Here is a 20,126-nt window from a genome sequence, read left to right on the forward strand (position 1 = left end):
TCTGTCACATTATATAACTAATTACAATTAGTACAATAATATAGTAAAGATTTTTACAGCGGTATAATAGTTACTTTAGAGACGCTATTATTACAATAATGGTATTTTTAGGATAAAATATATGATGAGAAATTCTGATTTTTATATTAAAAAAAAATCTATTTGATGATTTGTTAGAAACGCCCTTTCAATTTTTATCCATTTTAATTTGGATAATTGATTATAAAGAATTGATTGTCAGGAAAAAAAAAAAAAGAAAGTATAAATAGCACCATCTGATGCCCACCCTTTGAGTTAAATTGTTGAATGAGACCACTTAACTGAAAATCATAATAATTTTTAAATTTTTTTTATTAATCAATCTGTTTGTTTTCAATTTTAGAAACACAATTAATTAAAAATTCCGTTCTTAAACTGTCCCATGAAATGTCTATTTGACTTCTGTCCATTCATTCTTAAATTGTTTTGTCCCTGGTCAAAGTGTCACACTAAGACATTCATATTATTATTCAGGTCCATGATTCAAACCCTAATTATAATATATTTATAAATTTTTTTTTTTAAAATGAGAAATATAATCAAAGGATACTAGACTTCTGAGTTGACCAGCGCGTACACTTTTTGATTTATCTTGATGACCAATAAAAAATTTTCATAGGACTAGACCGATTATTCCAGAGATAGTCAATGAGATTAACTGGGATAATCTTTTTAATGGTTTGTTTTGATTTATGAATCATAAACTGTAATATAAACTAAAATGAGATAATTTTACACAAATTGTTCATTAAAAACTTATTTAGAGTTAATCGCGTGGAGTTAATCAAACTATTTTTATAATATAATTTTTAAATTTATTTACTGATTTCCTTTGGGCCTTACCCGAGCCTGCTAGCGCCTGGACCGATTCCGGTTGGCCTGGGCTCAAAACGGCCTTGTTCGATTTTTTACCTTACCTTTTCTTGACACCCGTGCTCTTTGATCCGTAGCTTAGCGCCGCGGCGGCGGAAACACCGTCAAGATCAAGATCTCCGGTCCGGCAACAATCTCTTACGTGGTAAGATGGAGATCCGGTAGGGCAACGCATCGGCCGCGTCGATCGATGACCGGCTTTTGGATTTATTGTACGAGTTCTTCCGATACGTTTTTGGCTTTCAATCTCATCTTCTCGTTGCATTTTTTTTTAAAATTTGATTTGGAACTTCAATCCCTATTCTTGACTACCTCTTTTGATCTGATATCATAATCCAGTTTGATCTCTCTATTCGTGAACTTGATGAGGTTGTTGTCGTTGTCAATTTGCTTTACCTTTTTCAATATCTTTAGTTTTTCCTTTCCTACTTTTCGTTTCCGAAGAAGGACTTACGCAACCTATTGGTCCATTTAGCAGTAATACTTTTTTTGTTTATCTTTTTCTTTGTGTGCATAGGAGTTTTAACAAGCATACCTTAATTTTGTTGCCGAAAATTTGTGTTTTTGTTCTTTCTTTCTTGTTTTTGGAAATAGTTTGCATCCTTCATCTTCTTATCAAAAATTGTTTTTATTTGCAGCACAAATAATCAGCGAAATTTATTTATTTATCAACGATGTAGGGTACTTGATTGAATGTTTTTTCTTATCCTTCTCCTTCTAAATGCATGCTTTTGGTCAATTTGTTTGTCGTTTAGATATCACTTGATAGGAACCTGATACGATCCTCAGATTGATTAATCGAAACCCGCTTCAAAACATTATTTAGAATAGTCATTTCAGTTATCATTTAGAATAGGTGGTTCCATTTATTAATTTTATCTTTTAAAATATTATCATTCAGAACAGTTCATTACAATTATTATTATTGTTATCTTGACAAGGTAATTTTATATGCCTATAGTATAGAGACATTCTATAGCCTTTGGAGTCAAGCAAGAAAATTAAGTAATCAAATTAATTTGATTATTGGAGGTAGTTTGATTGTTGGAGGTCATCCCCTTGAAGTGATAATCCTTTTCCCCCTTTTTTCTGTTTCCCTACAAGATAAGATGTGGGGTCCTATCAACTTGGTATAAGAGTGAGGTTCCTCACCACCTCCATTATCGCTATCATTCCTAACACAATTGTTATTATCATCCCATATCACCAATTATATCCTTTGCTAGCATTGGAGTCTTTAACAACTTGAGCCTAATTCTTCTTAACACGGTTATGATTTTATTTGAAAAAACTTCCTTTATATTTTTCTTATTTGTTTATTTTCTACTAAAAAATAAAATGAATGTTATTTTAAAATATATATATACGTTTGGTCAATTCTAACACAATGGTAAGGGAATTTCATATGGCAACAAACCGGAGATCCTATGAGATAAAAGATGAATTCTCTTGGAGAAGTGGAGATCATATGGGATGAATTTCGAGAGCTAAAAGATTTTTTCTCCTACACTACATGTTAGATAATTCCAAGGTGTAGATAGCTTCTTTGCATTTGAAGAATCTTCCCTTCCAAATGTAGAGAAGCTATGACCACCTTGGAGTCATCTGGTGTGCCTTGTTGGAGAGAAAATATTTCAGCTCTCGAAATTCATCTTACATGATCTCTACTTCTCCAATAGGGGAATTCTTATTTTTTCTCATGGATCTCCTGGTTTGTTACTATATGAAATCTTCCTGCCATAGTGTTAGAATTAAACAAACATAATATTTTTTGATTCTTCTAATAAAAATGTACAAATAATAAAATTATAAAGGAAGCTTCTTCAAATATAATTGTAACTATGTTGAGGAGATTTATACTCCAGTTGTTGAAGATTTTGATACTAGCAATGGATATAACTAGTATTGTGGGATGATGATAATGGTTGTGTTAAGGATAGTAGTAGTGATGGTAGCGGAGGGATTATAATGTAAGAATAATTGGTGCTGGCGAGGAAGTCACTTTGATACCAAGTTGATCGGAACTTGTGTCCTATCTCATAGGAAATCAGAGAAAAGAGGAAAGCAATAATCACTTCAAGGGGATCAACCTCTAACAATGAAACTAATTTGATTAATTGATTGTCTATTGCTTTCTCCAAAGACAGCATAATGTCTATATATAGGTATATAAGAGTGTCTTGTCAATATAGGAATTAATAATAATAATAGTAGTAATAATAATAATAAATCTAATGACCTATTCTTTAAAGGATAATATTTTGAAAGAGAAAAATAATAATAATAAATCTAATGACTTTAGTCTAAAGGATAATATTTTGAAAGCGTTATTTGAATATGTCTATTTAGGAATCATATTGCCACTGGAATGACAATTACTCACCATTAAATCATATGTTTGAATTTTGATCTTGTAGGTTTTGATGAAATTCATTATAGTTCCATAGGTTATCTGTTGGTTGATAACTTGCGATTAGTTAGTTGTTCATCCACAAAGTTAATACTTATTCAAAGATAAGAACAATCTCAGATTAAAGGACCTTATCAGAAGAAACCAGTAGCAACTTTTACCTTTGAAGTTTTAGCTTTGTTGGGATGGATCCTCATCTGGTTCTGGAAATCCCTGATACTCCAGAAAGATTGGTACAGTTGGTTGAGTCATCACCTGGCAGCTCACCCATGGAAACAAATTTCAGTCCATCGCCACAACACCAGGATACAGAGCATTTTTTACTAGAAAATTCTTGCCATTCCAGGGATGTTGGCTCAAGGGATGTCAGTAGAACAAGTAAAATTGACCAAACAAAGCATATTTATAGGAAAGAAAAATTAGGGCAAGTTTACTCTGGAATCTTTGGTAAAAGACCTTTGCTTGGTAGCTCATCTGAAGTTGGACAAACTAGAGTGGAAAGAACTGACTTGAAATATGACACACTTGCTACAAGGAATGATGACATATTTAAGGTTGCTGAGAGAAAGATGCAGAAAAAATCACTAGGTGAAAATAATGAACTGCTGAGAAGCCCTGGAAGGGATGGATTGCTTGTTTCACAATCATCAGTTGGACAACCAGAGAGTGAGACTGATATTATTTTAACTAGGAAAGGGAAAAGAATTCTGCAGGATTCTAGTATGAAGTTCCAAGACAAGGGGAAAGGAGTTAGTTCATCTTGTGATTCACATTCTGAATCTCACTGTGAATTATCAAGTGCAACACATGATGGTATTTATCAGAAGCCCAGGATGCAACGTCATCTGGTACGAAATGGGCGCATCTCTCCTTGTAACACAGCGAGAATTAGAATTGCATCTGAGGTTCACAGCCAAAATGGAACAATTTATTCTAATGGAAGAAACTTCTATCCAGCTACTGAGATTAGCGATTGCCATAAAAACCATGGAGATAATTGGGCTGTTAGTCATCCTGTAGATGATCGAGAGGGGATTGGACTTATAGGAATGCTAAACAATGTCAACACTTCACATCAAACACTTACTGCTCCTGATTCTGAGGACGGACATAATGGTATTTCTCACTGTGAATTATCAAGTGCAACACATGATGGTATTTCTCAGAAACCCAATGTGCAACGTCATCTGGTACGAAATCGGTGCATTTCTCCTTGTAACATAGCAAGAACTAGAATTGCTTCTGAGGTTCACAGCCAAAATGGAACAATTTATTCTAACGGAAGAAAATTCTCTCCAGCTACTGAGGTTAGCGGTCGCCATAAAAACCATGGAGATACTTGGGCTGTTAGTCATCCTGTAGATGAGCGAGAGGAGATTGGACTTATAGGAGTGCTAAACAATGTCAGCGCTCCACGTCAAACACTTACTGCCTCTGATTCTGAGGTCAGACATAATGATGATGACAAAGGAAAAACAATTTGTGATACCATGATGACTGACAGACAATCTGGAAATCTACCACCATACAGGTGATTCTTCATGCTTAAGTACAGTATATTTATATAATTGAATAATGTGCTCTGCATTTTACAATATTAACATATGCTACCAAGTCCTTTTATCTTCTCATAGATAACTTTCTATTTAATTGTAACAAACACCTCTCCATACCAAGTAGTGGAATCAAGCCATGAGAAGTAGTTGAATGAACAATTAAAACTAGTTGACATGCCATTTTTGGTCATTGATCAGATGAGCACTCTCATGCTAATTTATATATCAACATGATACTGGTTGCCATCATCAGATTATGTTGACCAGTTTGAAGCAATTCCTTGTCTTTTTGGTTCATTCCATAGCTTTGAATTAAACTTCATCAATTAAATTATTTTAGGCATCAAGTTATTAATTTTTTGCTTGAATGTTAGTGTTTGTTTGGGACTTTTTAGATATTGTTTAATTTTCATGTACCTAATAATAATACAGACTTTGCTTTCTATTTCTTTCATTGAGTTACTCAAGACCCCATGTGATTCATTGGTAACAATTGCTATCTTAGAGTGCAATAGTTAGTCATATGAGGAAAAACAAACTAGTGTTAGGATTATCTTAAAGAGTGTCTTTATAGACTTTTTTTTTTTTAGTTTTTGTCATAAGTTGGACATGTATGGCATCTACTCTATCTTCAGAGGAGTATTGGAGTTACTAGTTTTTTAAGAATGATAGTTACAATGGCATGCCGAATAGGTCTAGTCCTACTTTGGGAATTAGTTCTAGGGTGTTATGTTTAAGTCTTGTATGTATGGTATAATAATAGTTGTCTATGAATAAAAACAAAAAAAGAGTATATCCAACTAACTAACGTGAGTCTTTTTATTATGGCATGAGTGTGAATAACTACTTGTGAGGATTGTCAAAACAACTAATATCATGGTTTCAAGTTGTGGATGTTAAGACAAATTGTTATATATGACAAAATTGTTAGTGGAAAATTAATATAATTCTTGCATGACACAACATACAGGAGTGCCTCTGTACTAGATTGTTTTTCATTTAAAAAGTATAAATTGTGATATCCTAGTTTAATTCTACCTAGTGAGTTTTGAGCTAATGAATGAGATATATCCTAGATTAGCAAGCTATTACTAACTTGGGCATAAGTGTATTTACTAATGGTTGAGCCTAACAATGTTACATCTAGGCAGGTCCTGTTCTTATCCTAGGAATGTTGAAGCCTTTGAAAAAGAATTGTCTATGCTATGATGGAATCATTGGACTTTGTCTATGCTATGGTCATCGAGTCCTAAGTTGGAGAGTTTGTGAGATCCTAATTTATTTCTGCATGGTGACTTTGGGCTGTAGAGAATGTTTATAAGCTTAATTAAGTTATCTACGATTAACTTTGGGGTAAGCATTTTGGATGAATGATTGGGCTTAAAAAAAATTAGTGGGCTAGATTTCTTATTTATGTGGCTATGCCATAAACTGCCAATTTCCTATTAACTTATACATTCAAATTACTATAAACTATAAACACTACAACAAAAATAGCTTTTCGCAGCGCGCAAATTCACTTTCTGCAGTGCACATTGCAAGCTGCACAATTGAAAGCTGTTGAAAGTTCTAGGTTATTGGCAGCGTGCAATGCATGCTGCGGATATTATTATCCGCAGCGCGCAACGCACGCCGCGGAAAATAATATCCGCAGCATGCATTGCACGTTGCGAAAAGTGCCTTGCATGTTACGGATATTATTATCCGCGGCGCGTAATGCACGCCGCGAAAAATAATATCCACAGCATGCATTGCATGCCGCGGAAAATAATATCCGCAACATGCGTTGCGCGCCGCAGTTAAAATACCATATAATTATCACTAATATTGATATAAAATATATAATACAAATTTAAAATTTAGATATTATCACAATTCATACACCACTTAAAATAGTATAAAAATTATAAAATAAAATCAAAATGTGAATACATAATTTTTATTCATCTAATAATCATTTTACAAAGCTCATCAATTTCTCTAAACAACAATATAAATATTGACATGAACCAAAGAAAGACCCTAAGTCTATTGCCCATTACAAAAGTTACAATATGGTTGGACCATCTGGATCTATCGTCGCGGTGATGCTTCCTTTTGCATATGGCGCAAACCTTCGTGCAGATGGTGCACAGCAGTGTCGTAGTTCACCCAAGAAGAGCAACAAGCTCCACTAAATGCTTCAGAATGTTCTTTTGTAGCAAATCCTTTTCCTTCAGAAGATGAGATAGTAGCTTCAAAATGATCCTAATTCTCCTGCCTAGGTACTCATTTCAAGGTATATAGAACAGAAATAAATATTGCATGTTTACTATTTCTTTTCCAATTTCTAATAATTCTTTAAGTGAATTTTGTAGCAACAACAACTTCAAGTGCTTGTGGAAACTTTGAGCATAACATAAACAAATTATAGAGCCACATTATATCAGGTGTGTGAAGCACAATGCAATGCTACAACCAAGCATGTTTGAAAATTTCAATGTGCTAAACCAATTATGTAGGATAAATGAAAAGGGTAAGTGAAACTTCACTGCCTGGATTAGAATGTCATCTGAATCCCATCTTACAAATTCAAGTAGTCGGTATATCCAAAAAAAGAAAATTTGATGAATTTGCCAATTAGCTTGAAATTTTTGTAGTAGATATTTTAGACAGATACATGATATCTTCAAAAGAAAGCCAACATAATCTTTCTAATAAAGCATCAAAAACCATGGATTTTGGTTCCATACTCTTTCTAACTCCTAAGCACAAACAACTTTCTTAATCTCATTTGATAATCAACATTTTCTCTTAATCACTTTCTTGAATACTTCCAAAGTTCAGATATGTTAAAAAGTTAAAACTATATGTGTTTATTCTTTGAATTTGCCCTCTCCTAAATTTGCTTACCTCTATTTGTAGCATGGTAGGAAATGGAAATAAAGCAACAACATAGTGTTGCTATTCCATAATACACAAGTATAGAATCACAGAAATTAGAAATATAACAAGACTAAGTAGAACTACAAAATTCCTTTTACCTACTATGTAGAAGTAGACTAATCAAAAATACAACAACATAGTGATTATATGAGCAAATTTTCAGTTATAAAATTCCTTTTACCTTCTAAGTAAAAGTATCCTTTTTTAATTGTTATCATTATCACTTGTTGTAAGATCTCCCAAATTATTATTAACTTAAGGACTAGAAGCACAAATAGATTTAAGTATTACATTTAGGATTATCATACCTCCGCAGAATTGAAGATGAACCATTGTCTGTCAAAAAATAACAAGATTGATGGCAAAGTATCTTGTGTGGTCATGTCAATTCCAAAGATCTACAATAAAAAGCACCACACATGCAACTAATTTCAAAAGAGTTGAGACTTAAAAGTAAAATGGATATACATTATATTTGTAAAATAAAATATTTCAATAAGGAGGAGACATAGTTCCATACATGACAAAATATGCAATTTTTCTCTCAAGTCAAAGGCATATACAAGAAATATGCAATAGACCCATACTACGGGAGCTTATCAAATTACAATTAAACTTACCAAACCCCTCTACACTAAGGTAGTATAGAGATGACTCAGGTCATCTCCCAACTAATGTAATGGTAAGTGATAAACTTAGGATCGTATGTTATTGCATAGGGTTTTTTATATGAAAATAGGGGTTTGGATTTTAGTGCTAAACCTAACAAATGAAGAGCAATGCAAGTATGAAAATCTAGTCTAACTTAAACTATGATTTCAAGGAAATTAAAGACAACATAAAGAAAATATCTTAAGCTAACCAAATCTATTGCACCTAACCTACGAGCACTCATATAAAGGAAGGAAAGCATTTAATGAAGTCTATGCTAAATCTAATCAGATTGCATTAAATCAAAGAGAAATTATCACTAACGGTTAACCAAACAGACATTGCAAGAAATTAAGGAACTAAAATGTATTAATAAAATTGTCAAAGGTATTGGGGAATTACATCAAACAACTTGTGAGCAACATTCATCTTAAGCCTAATGTAGGGAATTTAGAACATGGAAGCTTGAATTCGATTACAATCAATCATCAGGAACTCATTCAAAACATAAAAAACCAAAGAAGCAATCAACAATCAAAGAAATATACCAATCTTGGTGACGAAGAAGTTGCTGTTGGATGCGCAAAGAATATCGAATCTGCTGACGGAGTAGCTGCATTGATGAATGCGGATCTGATAAAAAATCGAAGCTTGTTCTGTCCAGATCTAGTCCGGATGAAGGAAGTGGAGGAAGAGCTTCAGCTCTTCTAACCCAAAGAGAGGAATAAGAAAATGAAACTCCGGTTCTCCCTCTTCTAACCTGTAGAGAGTTGGCCAGAGATGGTAAATGGTGGACCGATCTTGGATCTTGGGCGTCAAGTTGAAGGAAGGCGGAGTACGACAGAGATGAAGGTGGAGCATGGATGCAGAGCGCGGAGGCAGAGAGGGAGGCGGAGCGCGGAACGTTTCGGCAGAGAGGAAGGGTTTCGGCGGAGAGGGAGTTAGACTTGCGGCGGAGAAGTTTGGGCGAAGAGGGAGTCGTAGGTGGCTTTAGGGATTTGGCCGAAGAATTCGGCTAGAATTTTAGGATTTAAAAATTAAAAAAACTAAAATGATTAATATTTCATGTTAATAATGTCGTAAATAATATTTATTAACGGTGTGTATTTTTTGCACGTCATCATTGATATAAGTATAATAATATTAATAGCGCGCTCTGCACGCCGTTAATATTAAGTTTTAACAGTGTACTCTGCATGCCGTAGAAAATTTAATTAACAGCGTACTTTTTTCTTGCACGCCATCATTTGTATAAATATTATACTATCCGCAGCACACATAATTGGGCGTGCCGTAAAAACTATTATTAACAGTATGCTCTAACCGCGCGTCGTTGATAATGCGCTGCGGAAAGTCATATTTGTTGTAGTGAAAGCTTGATTTGGCAACCATATCTCCCAAACTTTAGTTGTTCCAAAAGCTTGACATTTTTTTGTTCTTTATACTCTCATTAATGGACCCACAGACTAAATTGGGTCAATCTAAGCTTTTGGCTAGCTTTGTTGATGGTATATATATTTATCAATTAAATATGAAACAAAATTTGAATATAGATGACTATCACTTATCCAAAAGGCAATGGTTTGGGATAAATATTTTTATAACATATCATGGTTGAAATTTTGTACTGTGCTAGGTGACGTAGTTGAACCAATAAATTAGTGAACCTCAATACTATCAATACTACTTGGCACATGCAATCATGTCAATGAGTACAACATTATATCAACATTTAGCATCTCGTAGCATGCTACAATATGGGTCAAGATGAATTAAGATAATAATAATATTGTTGTTTTTATTTATCTTATGTCCATATAAGATACTGTCAAAACTAAAGCTGTGAAATGGAACAAAGTCTGAACTTAAATATATCTTATCTTCTTTGTTTTCTTCATTTCCTTTCTCCTCCACTTGCACCATATATATCGAAACGTTGTCACAATACTGAAACCATACTGTTTTAGTCAAAGATTGAAACTTCAGTTCAGCTTGATATTTTAAATCTTGTAACACGTGTCCATGATCTAAAAAATGCACCAGAAAGGAATTGATGTGACTATCAGGTATATATTACTAAATTGTTCTACAGTGTTCGTTTACTAGTACAAAATCATCATCAAGGACTAATTCCAACTTTGTCAATTGTTGTACAGTCTTTTATTATGAATTTTTTGTTTTGGGGTTAATTTGGTGACATTTGACAGGTCTTATAGGTCAGCAGGACAAGAAGTGACTAATATAGAAAGCTGTGCTCAGGGCATTGAAGATTTGTGTTGGACTCAAAATGAAACAAGTAAAGGACATATGCCCTCATCAAGAAATGAAGATGGAATTGAAACTACAGATCAATTGAATATTGTACTTGAAAATCATGAAACATCTGCTTTGCCTAGGTCGAACTTAAGGGCAGAAAGATCATTTTCTCGGTCAAATTCAGAAAACTGGAGAAAAAGGTATACAGATGGAAAGAGGAAACATGGATCGACTCCTGAGGTCTCATATTTAGGAACTTCATGTCAGCCCTTGAAGTCAAGAACCACTGGCACTCATAGTTCTAGGCAGCGTGGCATTATTTTAGGTCCAGTTATTGAAGTTGATGAGCTGCATTCACCAGGATCCAGTTCTTCTGATAGCTCTAGTGCTAAGGCTAGACAGATTGAGTCTGATGAATTATTAGCTCAGCAACTTCAAGAGCAGCTTTACAATGAATCAGAATCACTAATAACTTTTGACAGTGAAGTGGTTAGAACACCCTTACTAATACCTTATGATTGTATATTGTTTTTTGTGCGGGCTTTATTTTGGGTGTAATCCTAAACTTTAGATGGTTTTCAGTTTTAGTTGGAACTAATTTTACTTAATGTCTTGTTTATACTATGTAGTTTATTTAGAATGTCCAAATCTGTTTATTGACAGATTGATGAAGCCATAGCACGGCAATTGCAAGAGGAAGAGAATAGTCAGCGTGCTTCTTTACATTCAGATCAAATTCAGCACAACCATGTACGTAAATATTCTACTTGTCATGTTTTGCTTGAGCTTAAAAATTCTCTGGTTGGAAGGAGGGATGCTATCAAGCCTTATGTTTTTTGTCTGAATTCATCTGGTTCAGTAAACTCCATGCCTATGCTTTTTGTCTCCTGATGAAATTTGTTCTTAGGCAAGAACAATATTTTTAGGTGCTGACCTATATTGACACCCTATATTTTTGTTGGATCGTGTACATTTAAATTCAGTTACTTCTCCCAATTTGTCCCTGAAAATTTTCTTCAAGAGCAAAACCTGTATCATACTTTATAATTAACTTTTATCGTCTGCATATCCATTTGTCTTCAGTAAAACGGAGAAAATTCATACTAATGAAATTCTTTATTAGCATTTCACATGACATGCCCTTCTTCTTGTTCGGATTAAGCCAATTTGGCTATCATGTTCAAGAAAATAAATTGAATGCAGATATATTTAATGCAAGCTTAAGAGTGTAATTGAAATATCCAATTAGATCAGTTCCCTTTAAATTTAAGTTAGAATTTGGTGTGAAGATAGAGGAGTACAATTATCTGTTTGCTATAAGAGTGCCAACTTGGTCAGAATAGAGGATCAAATGTGGACTTTTTAACACTATGATATTAGAAAAGAGAAAAAAAATGATGTGATTGTCTAAAAGAAAAGACCAGTTAATTATTTGATAGAAAGCTTTTCTAATTTGATGTGACATCAATGCTATTATCTCCCTTCTTTGGTTTTTCATGTTAAGCTTCACTTCTTAATCCTCTTTTAGGTCCAAAAATATTAGCCAGTGAAGTCAGTTTAATTCTATGTTAGTCAAGCACCTATATCAGGCATAGAGGTGGGCATGGTTGGGGTTATCAAATTGAGAGAGAATATGTAAATCAAACAAGCATTTAAAATTTGTTTCCGTGTCAAACATAACAGGAGAAAATTCTTGTTTCGCTCGGCATCATTGGCACCACAGAGATTCACAGGTCGCAGCGGGGACACGGAGGCCGCTGCGACTTCCGTGAATCGTGGCGACGTCACACGGAGGGTGCAGGCTAAGAGAAAACTTAGGTTAATAATAAAAAGTTAGGTTAATAATTTCAATCAACTCTTAACTAAAAATAGATAATCAAACCCTTATAAAACTACCCCCATTAACTTAATATATATCCATATATGTATTTTATTTATTTTAAATTCCAAAAATATATAATAATTTTTTTGTTTATTTATCATATAAGACACCACAATCTCATTTTTTTTCTTTTTTAAAAAATTATTTTATTATTTAATTTTTTAGTATTTAGATTATTTTTTTATTTTTAATTACTATATTTTATATTTAAAAAATATTGAAACCATATTGGTGGCACATACGGTATCGAAACCGTGTTGCTCCGGTCATAAACGGAAACACCAGTATGGGTTGAGATTTTAAATCATGAATCAAACCAATATTTCCAGTTTCAAAAATGGTACTAAAATTCTTTCATTTTGAATTAAAAAAACAATATATCATCTTTCTGTACCACCTGCCATATTCTGTTCTTTTTTGACAACTGATAATCTTTTCATACTATTGCACATCATAGACTTAAATTTGGGTTCCTGTATTCACTTTGACCTTGAGATTTTCAGATACTTTGACATCACTGTCATTTTTCATATGGACTCGTAATATTTGATTTTTTTTCTTTGCTAATACTGAATTATTTTGATTTACTAGAGAATATGTTCTTGACATGCACTTTTCATTTCACTTTACTAAAACATAACATTGTTGTTTTTATTTACTAGAGAATATGTTCTTGACTTGTACTTCTCATTTCACTTTACTAAAGACTAAACATTGTTGTATTTTTCATGTTCTTTTATCTTTCAACCATATGATTTAGTTGAATCTTTATTATATTTACTTTGAGCGTCTCTGCTGGAAATGGAATTTAGCTAGTAGCTTCTCAGCATTTGCATTTGCCTTTATGTTTTATCTTCAGCATCTATTGGTCTGGTTCTTGTCTTTGTAAGTTAACTCTTCATCTGATTTTCTAGAGAAGCAGATTACTTGCACGCCTACATTCTCAACAATCTCAACCATCCAGGAATTATATTCCCCGGTCAGCAAACTACCGAAATGGATTATCGGCAAGACGGCCACGATTAATGAGGGATATTGAATTCGATGATCTGGATATGCAAACGGTAGTGTTTTGCAATGCTAACTTCCAAGCTGAAAGCCTGGTTTTACTCAAAATTTCCTTAAGAATGAAAACTTGAATAATTTGTCCATGTAACATAGTTAAATATAAAGAATGGAATGTTGCATGAATTCAAATTTTATGTCTGCATTTGTGTTTGTGCCTTTTTTATAAGAAACTTATGCTTGTTTCTGTGATTCTTATCAGTCTTTCGATTTATGTTAATTCTTTTCTCTTTAAGTTTGAAAACATTTCTATGCTTTAGGTCTATAGAATTTTGTCCTTTTAATTGGCCTTCGAAATCTATTGTAGAGATCAAATAAGGTTGTGGCTTTCTGATTAGAGTTATTCTATTATTTAAAGCAAGTGCCAGATACTGTCAGTTTGTGGCTTGGAGAAACACGAGTGACGAGAAAGAAGAAAGTCAAAAAAACAAGAGTAGAATGGACATGAGAAAATAAAATAGGATATGAAATTAAATTTATTTCAACTCTTTAAGAGCACCATCCAATATTCACCTGCCTGTCTACTGGTATCTGGTTGAACTGCTATTACTGAAGACACTGCCAATTGCTATTTAACAAAACTTCATCCATGGTAAGTATTTAGGTCAAATCCTTGAGCATTTCAGCATTTCAGGTGCATCAAAAAAATCTTAAGGAACCAATAATTGCTTGGTCTAGTGGTAAGCGAGCTAGGGGGTTTTGAATCCATATAATGATATTGGTGGGAGGGATTTAACCTTGTTCCTTTCATCCTGAACATAAATAGTTTGATCCAATGTAGTGTGATGACACTTGTGGTCAAGACCAAAAAAAAAATCTTAAAGAAACAAGAATCTTTCACTAGGATAATTTTGTTGCTCATGATTTTGTGATACCTATTGGTGACTGGCCAGCTTTCTTTGAAGAATACTGTTTGTCTATAACAGCAACAAACGAAAACCTTAATTATATTTTACAGCATCTATGAAGTTTTATTTCTTCTTATTCCTCAATTTTCTCAGTGCCTTCCTAGAATGTTAGTAGGTTAGTTTTGAATCTTGCATAAAGGCATTTTCATTTCCATTTTTCAGGGATTAGATGCTTTTGAAGAAATGGAAGTTGGGATTGACCTTGGTAGTCACATATTTGCCTCCAATTTCCTTCACAGTCATAGTTATTTTGCTGAGTAAGTATTTGCCTTATATTATGCAACATTTTATACTTCTTTTAAACAATAACTTCACCCGTATGCGGAACTTGTTCAGCAACACTATAACCACATGATCTATTGACTAATGAATGATACTTCTCTGTTACTTTGGTAGATACTCTCTTTGTTATTAGTGTACACTGTGAAAATTAGGTGACCTAAGTAACGGTTACATATACTGTTGTAATTTATTTCTTTTATTGAACTTCATATTTAATAGTTCAACAGTACTCCAATGTTATTCTGTGGTGATGTCTGAATTCAGCTATAGTACATTCACGACAGACATTATTAACTATTAAGAGAGTGAGCTTGGCGCCATGCTAATTGTCCTAACTAAAAGTGCAAGATTCATGTGAACAAGTGTCATTAGTTTGACCTATTTTTTTTTTTAAAAAATGATAAACCCAGTTAGCCTCATTGACTAGCCCAGAGATGACCGGTCCGACTCTACGGAATTTTTCCACCGGCCACTAGACCTATTCTTTTTAACATACTAGACATCAAGTAGATGATTATAATCAAATTTCTTTTAAATCTGTGTGAAACAATAATGACTAATAAGAAGAAAGGGCAGACAATCCTTGACTGAAAAGATCAGTATAAAGGAATGCAATATGTATATTCATAATTATCAATTGTTTGCCCCAACTTTGGGGTTTGCTAATCTTTTCCCTCATTAAGCTTTATGCAATGCCTTATGTTTATAGATATGTACTCATTGTGAGGGATGATTTGTAGTCACGACTTTATACTCTGCGCTTCTAGGGCTCCCAATCGATTGGGCTTACTCCCAATCGATTGTCACGTCACATCCACACAATCGAAGCCGTCCATCGCTCATTTCCTGCGCAACGGTCATATCCCAATCGATTGACTAATCGATTGGGGAGCCTTGAATCGATCGGCTGCCTTGAATCGATCGGCTGATCATTTCAGAGCGCCTCTGTGCTATGCTAGAAACAGCCTGAATTGATCGACAGATCGATTTAGGCTTCCTCGCGTTCGCGCGAGAAAATCCGCCCTCAATCGATCGTTCGATTAATTGGCGGTGCCCAATCGATCGGCTGATCGATTGGGGACTGTTCTGTGCATGCGATAACGCTTCCTAATCAATTGGTTGATCGATTGGGCCAGCCTTCACTCGCAGCACCCCTTCAATCAGTCGGCTGATCGATTGCTCCACGGTTTAATCTATCGGTTGATCGATTGACCTCCCATTGACTTGCTTAACTCAAGTCCAAGGTTCCCAAACCTAACATCCGGACAACCGTGACCTGTTGGGACTTCTCATGCCGAGCATCCGATCAATCTTGACCTGCTGAGACTTTTTCACCAAGTGTTCGGTCAATTTTTTGACCCACTTGAATTTTTCTCCTCGTGCCAAGTGTCCGGTCAACCTTGACCCCCTTGGACTTACCGTCTCGTGCCAAGTGTCCGGTTCTCCATGACCCACTTGAACTTTCTTCCACCAGATTCCGATCATCCTTGACCCATCTGGATTTCCTTGTGCCAAGTATCCGGTCACTCTTTTGACCTATTTGGACTTCCCAACACCAGGTGCTCGGTCAACCTTGACTTACCTGTATTTCCACGTGCCTGGCTTCACTCACTTTTCATCTGTCTAGCTTTACTCATTAGGACTTTCCATCTGCCTAGCTTCACTCACTAGGATTTTCCATCTGTCTAGCCTCACTCACTAGGACATTCACCTAGCTTCACTCACCAGGGTTTCCCACTGTCCGGTTTCACTCACCGGGACTTTTACCACCAAGTGTCCGGTCAATACTGACTTACTTTCCATCACCTTCCACTAGATGTCCGATCACCCTTGACCCATCTGGATTTTCTTATGCCAAGTATCGGGTCACTTCTTTGACCTACTTGGACTTCCCAACGCTAGGTGTCTGGTCAACCTTGATCCACCTGGATTTTCACGTGCCTGACTTCACTCATTTTCCATCTGCCTAACTTCACTCACTAGAACTTTTCATCTGCATGACTTCACTCACCATACTTTTACCTAGTTTCACTTACCAGAATTTTCTCACTGCCCGACTTCACTCACCGAGACTTTCACCACAAGTGTCTGGTCAATACTGACCCATTTGGATTTTCCTTTCTGCCAACCTTCCTGTTGGACTTGCCTATGTCTAACCTCCAGTTAGGACTTTCCCAGTCAAGTACCCGGTTAACCTTGACATACTTGACTCTTCTTCATATCAAACTGGTTAAATCTTGACCAGAGGAGAATTGCACTAACAATTTTCCCAATCGGACGATTGCAATTGCAATCTCCACATATTGTCAAATATCGAAACCCAAACATCAAGACTCAAGCTTGACCAAACTCAAGCTTAGTCAACTTGGTTAACCTTGACGTAGGGATATTGCACCAACACTCATGATAGCCTGCTCACCTTTGGTGAGTGACTATCATGAGTGCCTCTAATGAGATAAAAAAGCTGGTGATTTTTTTAAAGTTCTCGATTATGTCAATAAGCTTTCGTTTTTAGGATTTAGGGTTGAGTTATAGTATTATACTATTATATAGGATTATTCATAGTGGGATTAAAAAAATGTTATGCCTTCCTACTCAGATTCCCAAATTAACACACTATTTTATTTTGAAACTTTTTTTAGACATAAACACTATGTTTTGTGTACATGTAAAGTGATAGAAACTTACCCAGATTTTGTTATTCATTGTGTGTAAACCAATGTTTATGAGTTAATTATTTGTTAAGTCCTTAAATGCTAAATAGTCTATTAAATAATAGCTATATGCTTTATATGCTCCTGGATAATGCCTATGCACTTTGTGGTAACTCATCACATGCCATCTGCATAATTGTTTTTATAGATCTCACTGAAATGCTGAATTGACGATCATAATAAGTACATAGGAAAAAGGAATTCAAATTTCAAATTATATATATATGCAGTGATCAGATAAATTTGATCTATTTTAATATGCTTCTATTTGATATTTTGATAATTTGATAATGGCAATTGGTCACATCCATCAAAAAGGTGGAGAATTTGAACCTAATTTCGTTTTATTATGCAGAGGTGATTATGAGACGCTATTAGCCCTTGATGATAACAACCATCAGCATACAGGTGCCACAGCAAATCAGATTAACCAGTTACCACAATCAACAGTGCAGGTGTATATAGGAATTTTCATTCTAGTTCTGAAATTCCTGTTAGGAATCCTGTAACCAGCAAACCATTTTCGTGATTTTTTTATTTTTCCCAACAGACTGATAACATGGAACCATGTGCTATCTGCATCGATAAACCATCTATTGGAGAGATTATCAGACACTTACCATGCTTGCATAAGTTCCACAAAGACGTACGAAATACTATAATTATCACCAGTTGTTCCTCTATTGAGAATAATGTAGTTATATATATTCCCTTTTTTTTCTTCTACAGTGCATTGACCAATGGCTGAGGAGGAAGATGTCATGTCCAGTATGCAAGAGTAGTATTACTTAACACAGCCATAAGTGATTTGCTTGGCTAAAAGATCTGAAGGTAAATCTAACAGCTGTGGATTATGTACCATCATTTGCTGGATGATTTGTTTTCACTACAATCTTAATAGTTGTCAACTTGTAGGTAAACACTAATAAGCCACAACGCAACTACCAAAGTGAACATGCTTTCCATGTCAACCTTTAATTTCTCCTTTTTGGAAATCAGAGATTAAGCCTTTGTGATTTTTATGTTATAATGTGTAACCCTTTTGCTAGATGTTACTGAAGGCTGTACTTGTTTTTTTTTTTTTTTGTCAATTAGTGAAACTGCAATCTTGTTCACAACCTGTTCATGTAGCCAGGATGATTGCCGAGTCTAAGAATGCATTTTCTGTACCTTCTCTTCCTCCTTTCTGAATTTTCAATTGTCTTTTCATTGTAAGTGCTGAGATTTGTTTCAATTGAACAAGGAATGGGATTCAACATATATTTGAGCAAACTACAACCAATGCTCCAAAATAAGAACATTCTTCTAACATGACTCCGAATAAAAGCCAAGCTGGCATCAAAATGCAGAGATCCTATTATAGCATAGGGGTGGCTTTTATTCTGTTTCATGTTAGAAGAATGCTCTTATTTTGTATTTTTGTAACATCGGTTGTAGTTTGGTCAAATATATGTTAAATCCCATGAGTTACTTCTGTGATGGAATGGTATCATGAGTAAAATAATTCAATTTATGTTTGATTTTGTTTTGCTTGTTCTATTTATTTAGTTGGTTAGGATTGCTTGGTCCATTCCATAGCTGACTCGGTTCATAAGGTCCATGTAGTTTGGCTCTCGACCCTCAACCTATTTGTTTGGTCTATTCGGCACTCTAAGACCCTTACAATTCACTCATCTAGGGTTGTAAATGAACTAAGCATTCGTAAACAAGTTTGGTACTCGGCTTGGTAAGAACTTGTTTATGTTCGTTTAATATATACAAGATTAATTAAATAAACAAGTTTGAACTACTCGTTAAACTAAACAAACAACCTTGAACAAATGTGTTCAGCTCGTTAACGTTCATGAATAACGGTTGTGAATAATGTTTGTGAATAATGTTCACGAATTATATTTATTAATAATTTTTTTAATATATTAAATAAATAATAAAATAAAATAAAATAAATAAATTTAAATTACCAAGTTCAATAACTAATCAAACAATTAAACAAGGTTGAATTGAGAGTTCGATAATATTTAAATAAATCAAACTCGAGTTTATAAAAAATAAATCAAGTCAAATTTGATCAATCATTTCAAAAGTTTGGTTCATTTTAAGCTTGGCTTGGTTCAATTATCTTAGCAAACAAATTTGAATACCCCAAAGCTCGACTCGGCTCAACTCATTTATAGCCCTAACTCGATCCACTTAGTTTGTGTATTTCGGTTCTTTTTGGCATTTGCCCAGATCAGTCCTTTTAGGTTTGACGCCCCGTTTAAATCGTCAGGCTTTTTAGGGTTTCTTAGTTCGCCCGGTTTGCCTCATCATTTGGTTTACTTGGACTTCCCTTGTCCATTCACCATTCTCTCGATATAGCCGACTCATTTGGTTTGTGTAGTTTGTTTGATTTATCGGTTTCGGTTAGCTAGTCTCGTCCAGTCCGCTTGTCTTGCCCTATCAACTGATACTCTCCACTCCACTCGTTCTATGTAAATTCGCCTACTTATATATCTCCATTCGCTATTTCGTACCTTTCTGTCAAATTCTGCAAGAGTTATTCTGTTATTACTTTGGATGTCCACT

The 20,126-nt window shown here is 34.6% G+C and overlaps 1 protein-coding gene across 4 annotated transcripts; it reads left to right on the top strand.

The window, feature by feature from the left end:
- The first annotated feature begins 927 nt into the window (after positions 1-927).
- On the top strand, positions 928-18,741 carry LOC121970991. Of its 4 annotated transcripts, none has more exons than XM_042522035.1 (10): positions 928-1,057; positions 3,330-4,853; positions 10,662-11,199; positions 11,374-11,460; positions 13,507-13,656; positions 14,728-14,822; positions 17,917-18,016; positions 18,112-18,207; positions 18,291-18,392; positions 18,477-18,741. In XM_042522035.1, the coding sequence occupies exons 2-9, from the start codon at positions 3,508-3,510 to the stop codon at positions 18,351-18,353; spliced, it is 2,475 nt and encodes an 824-aa protein (XP_042377969.1). In that variant the 5' UTR covers positions 928-1,057; positions 3,330-3,507; the 3' UTR covers positions 18,354-18,392; positions 18,477-18,741. The 4 variants fall into 4 exon arrangements, with proteins under 4 accessions (XP_042377969.1, XP_042377970.1, XP_042377971.1 ...); XM_042522036.1 differs by having other exon boundaries at positions 977-1,124; positions 18,463-18,741; XM_042522037.1 differs by having other exon boundaries at positions 977-1,124; positions 10,671-11,199.
- Positions 18,742-20,126: the final 1,385 nt, after the last annotated feature.

Source organism: Zingiber officinale, chromosome 4A (genome assembly GCF_018446385.1).
Source record: "Zingiber officinale cultivar Zhangliang chromosome 4A, Zo_v1.1, whole genome shotgun sequence".
NCBI lineage: Eukaryota > Viridiplantae > Streptophyta > Magnoliopsida > Zingiberales > Zingiberaceae > Zingiber > Zingiber officinale.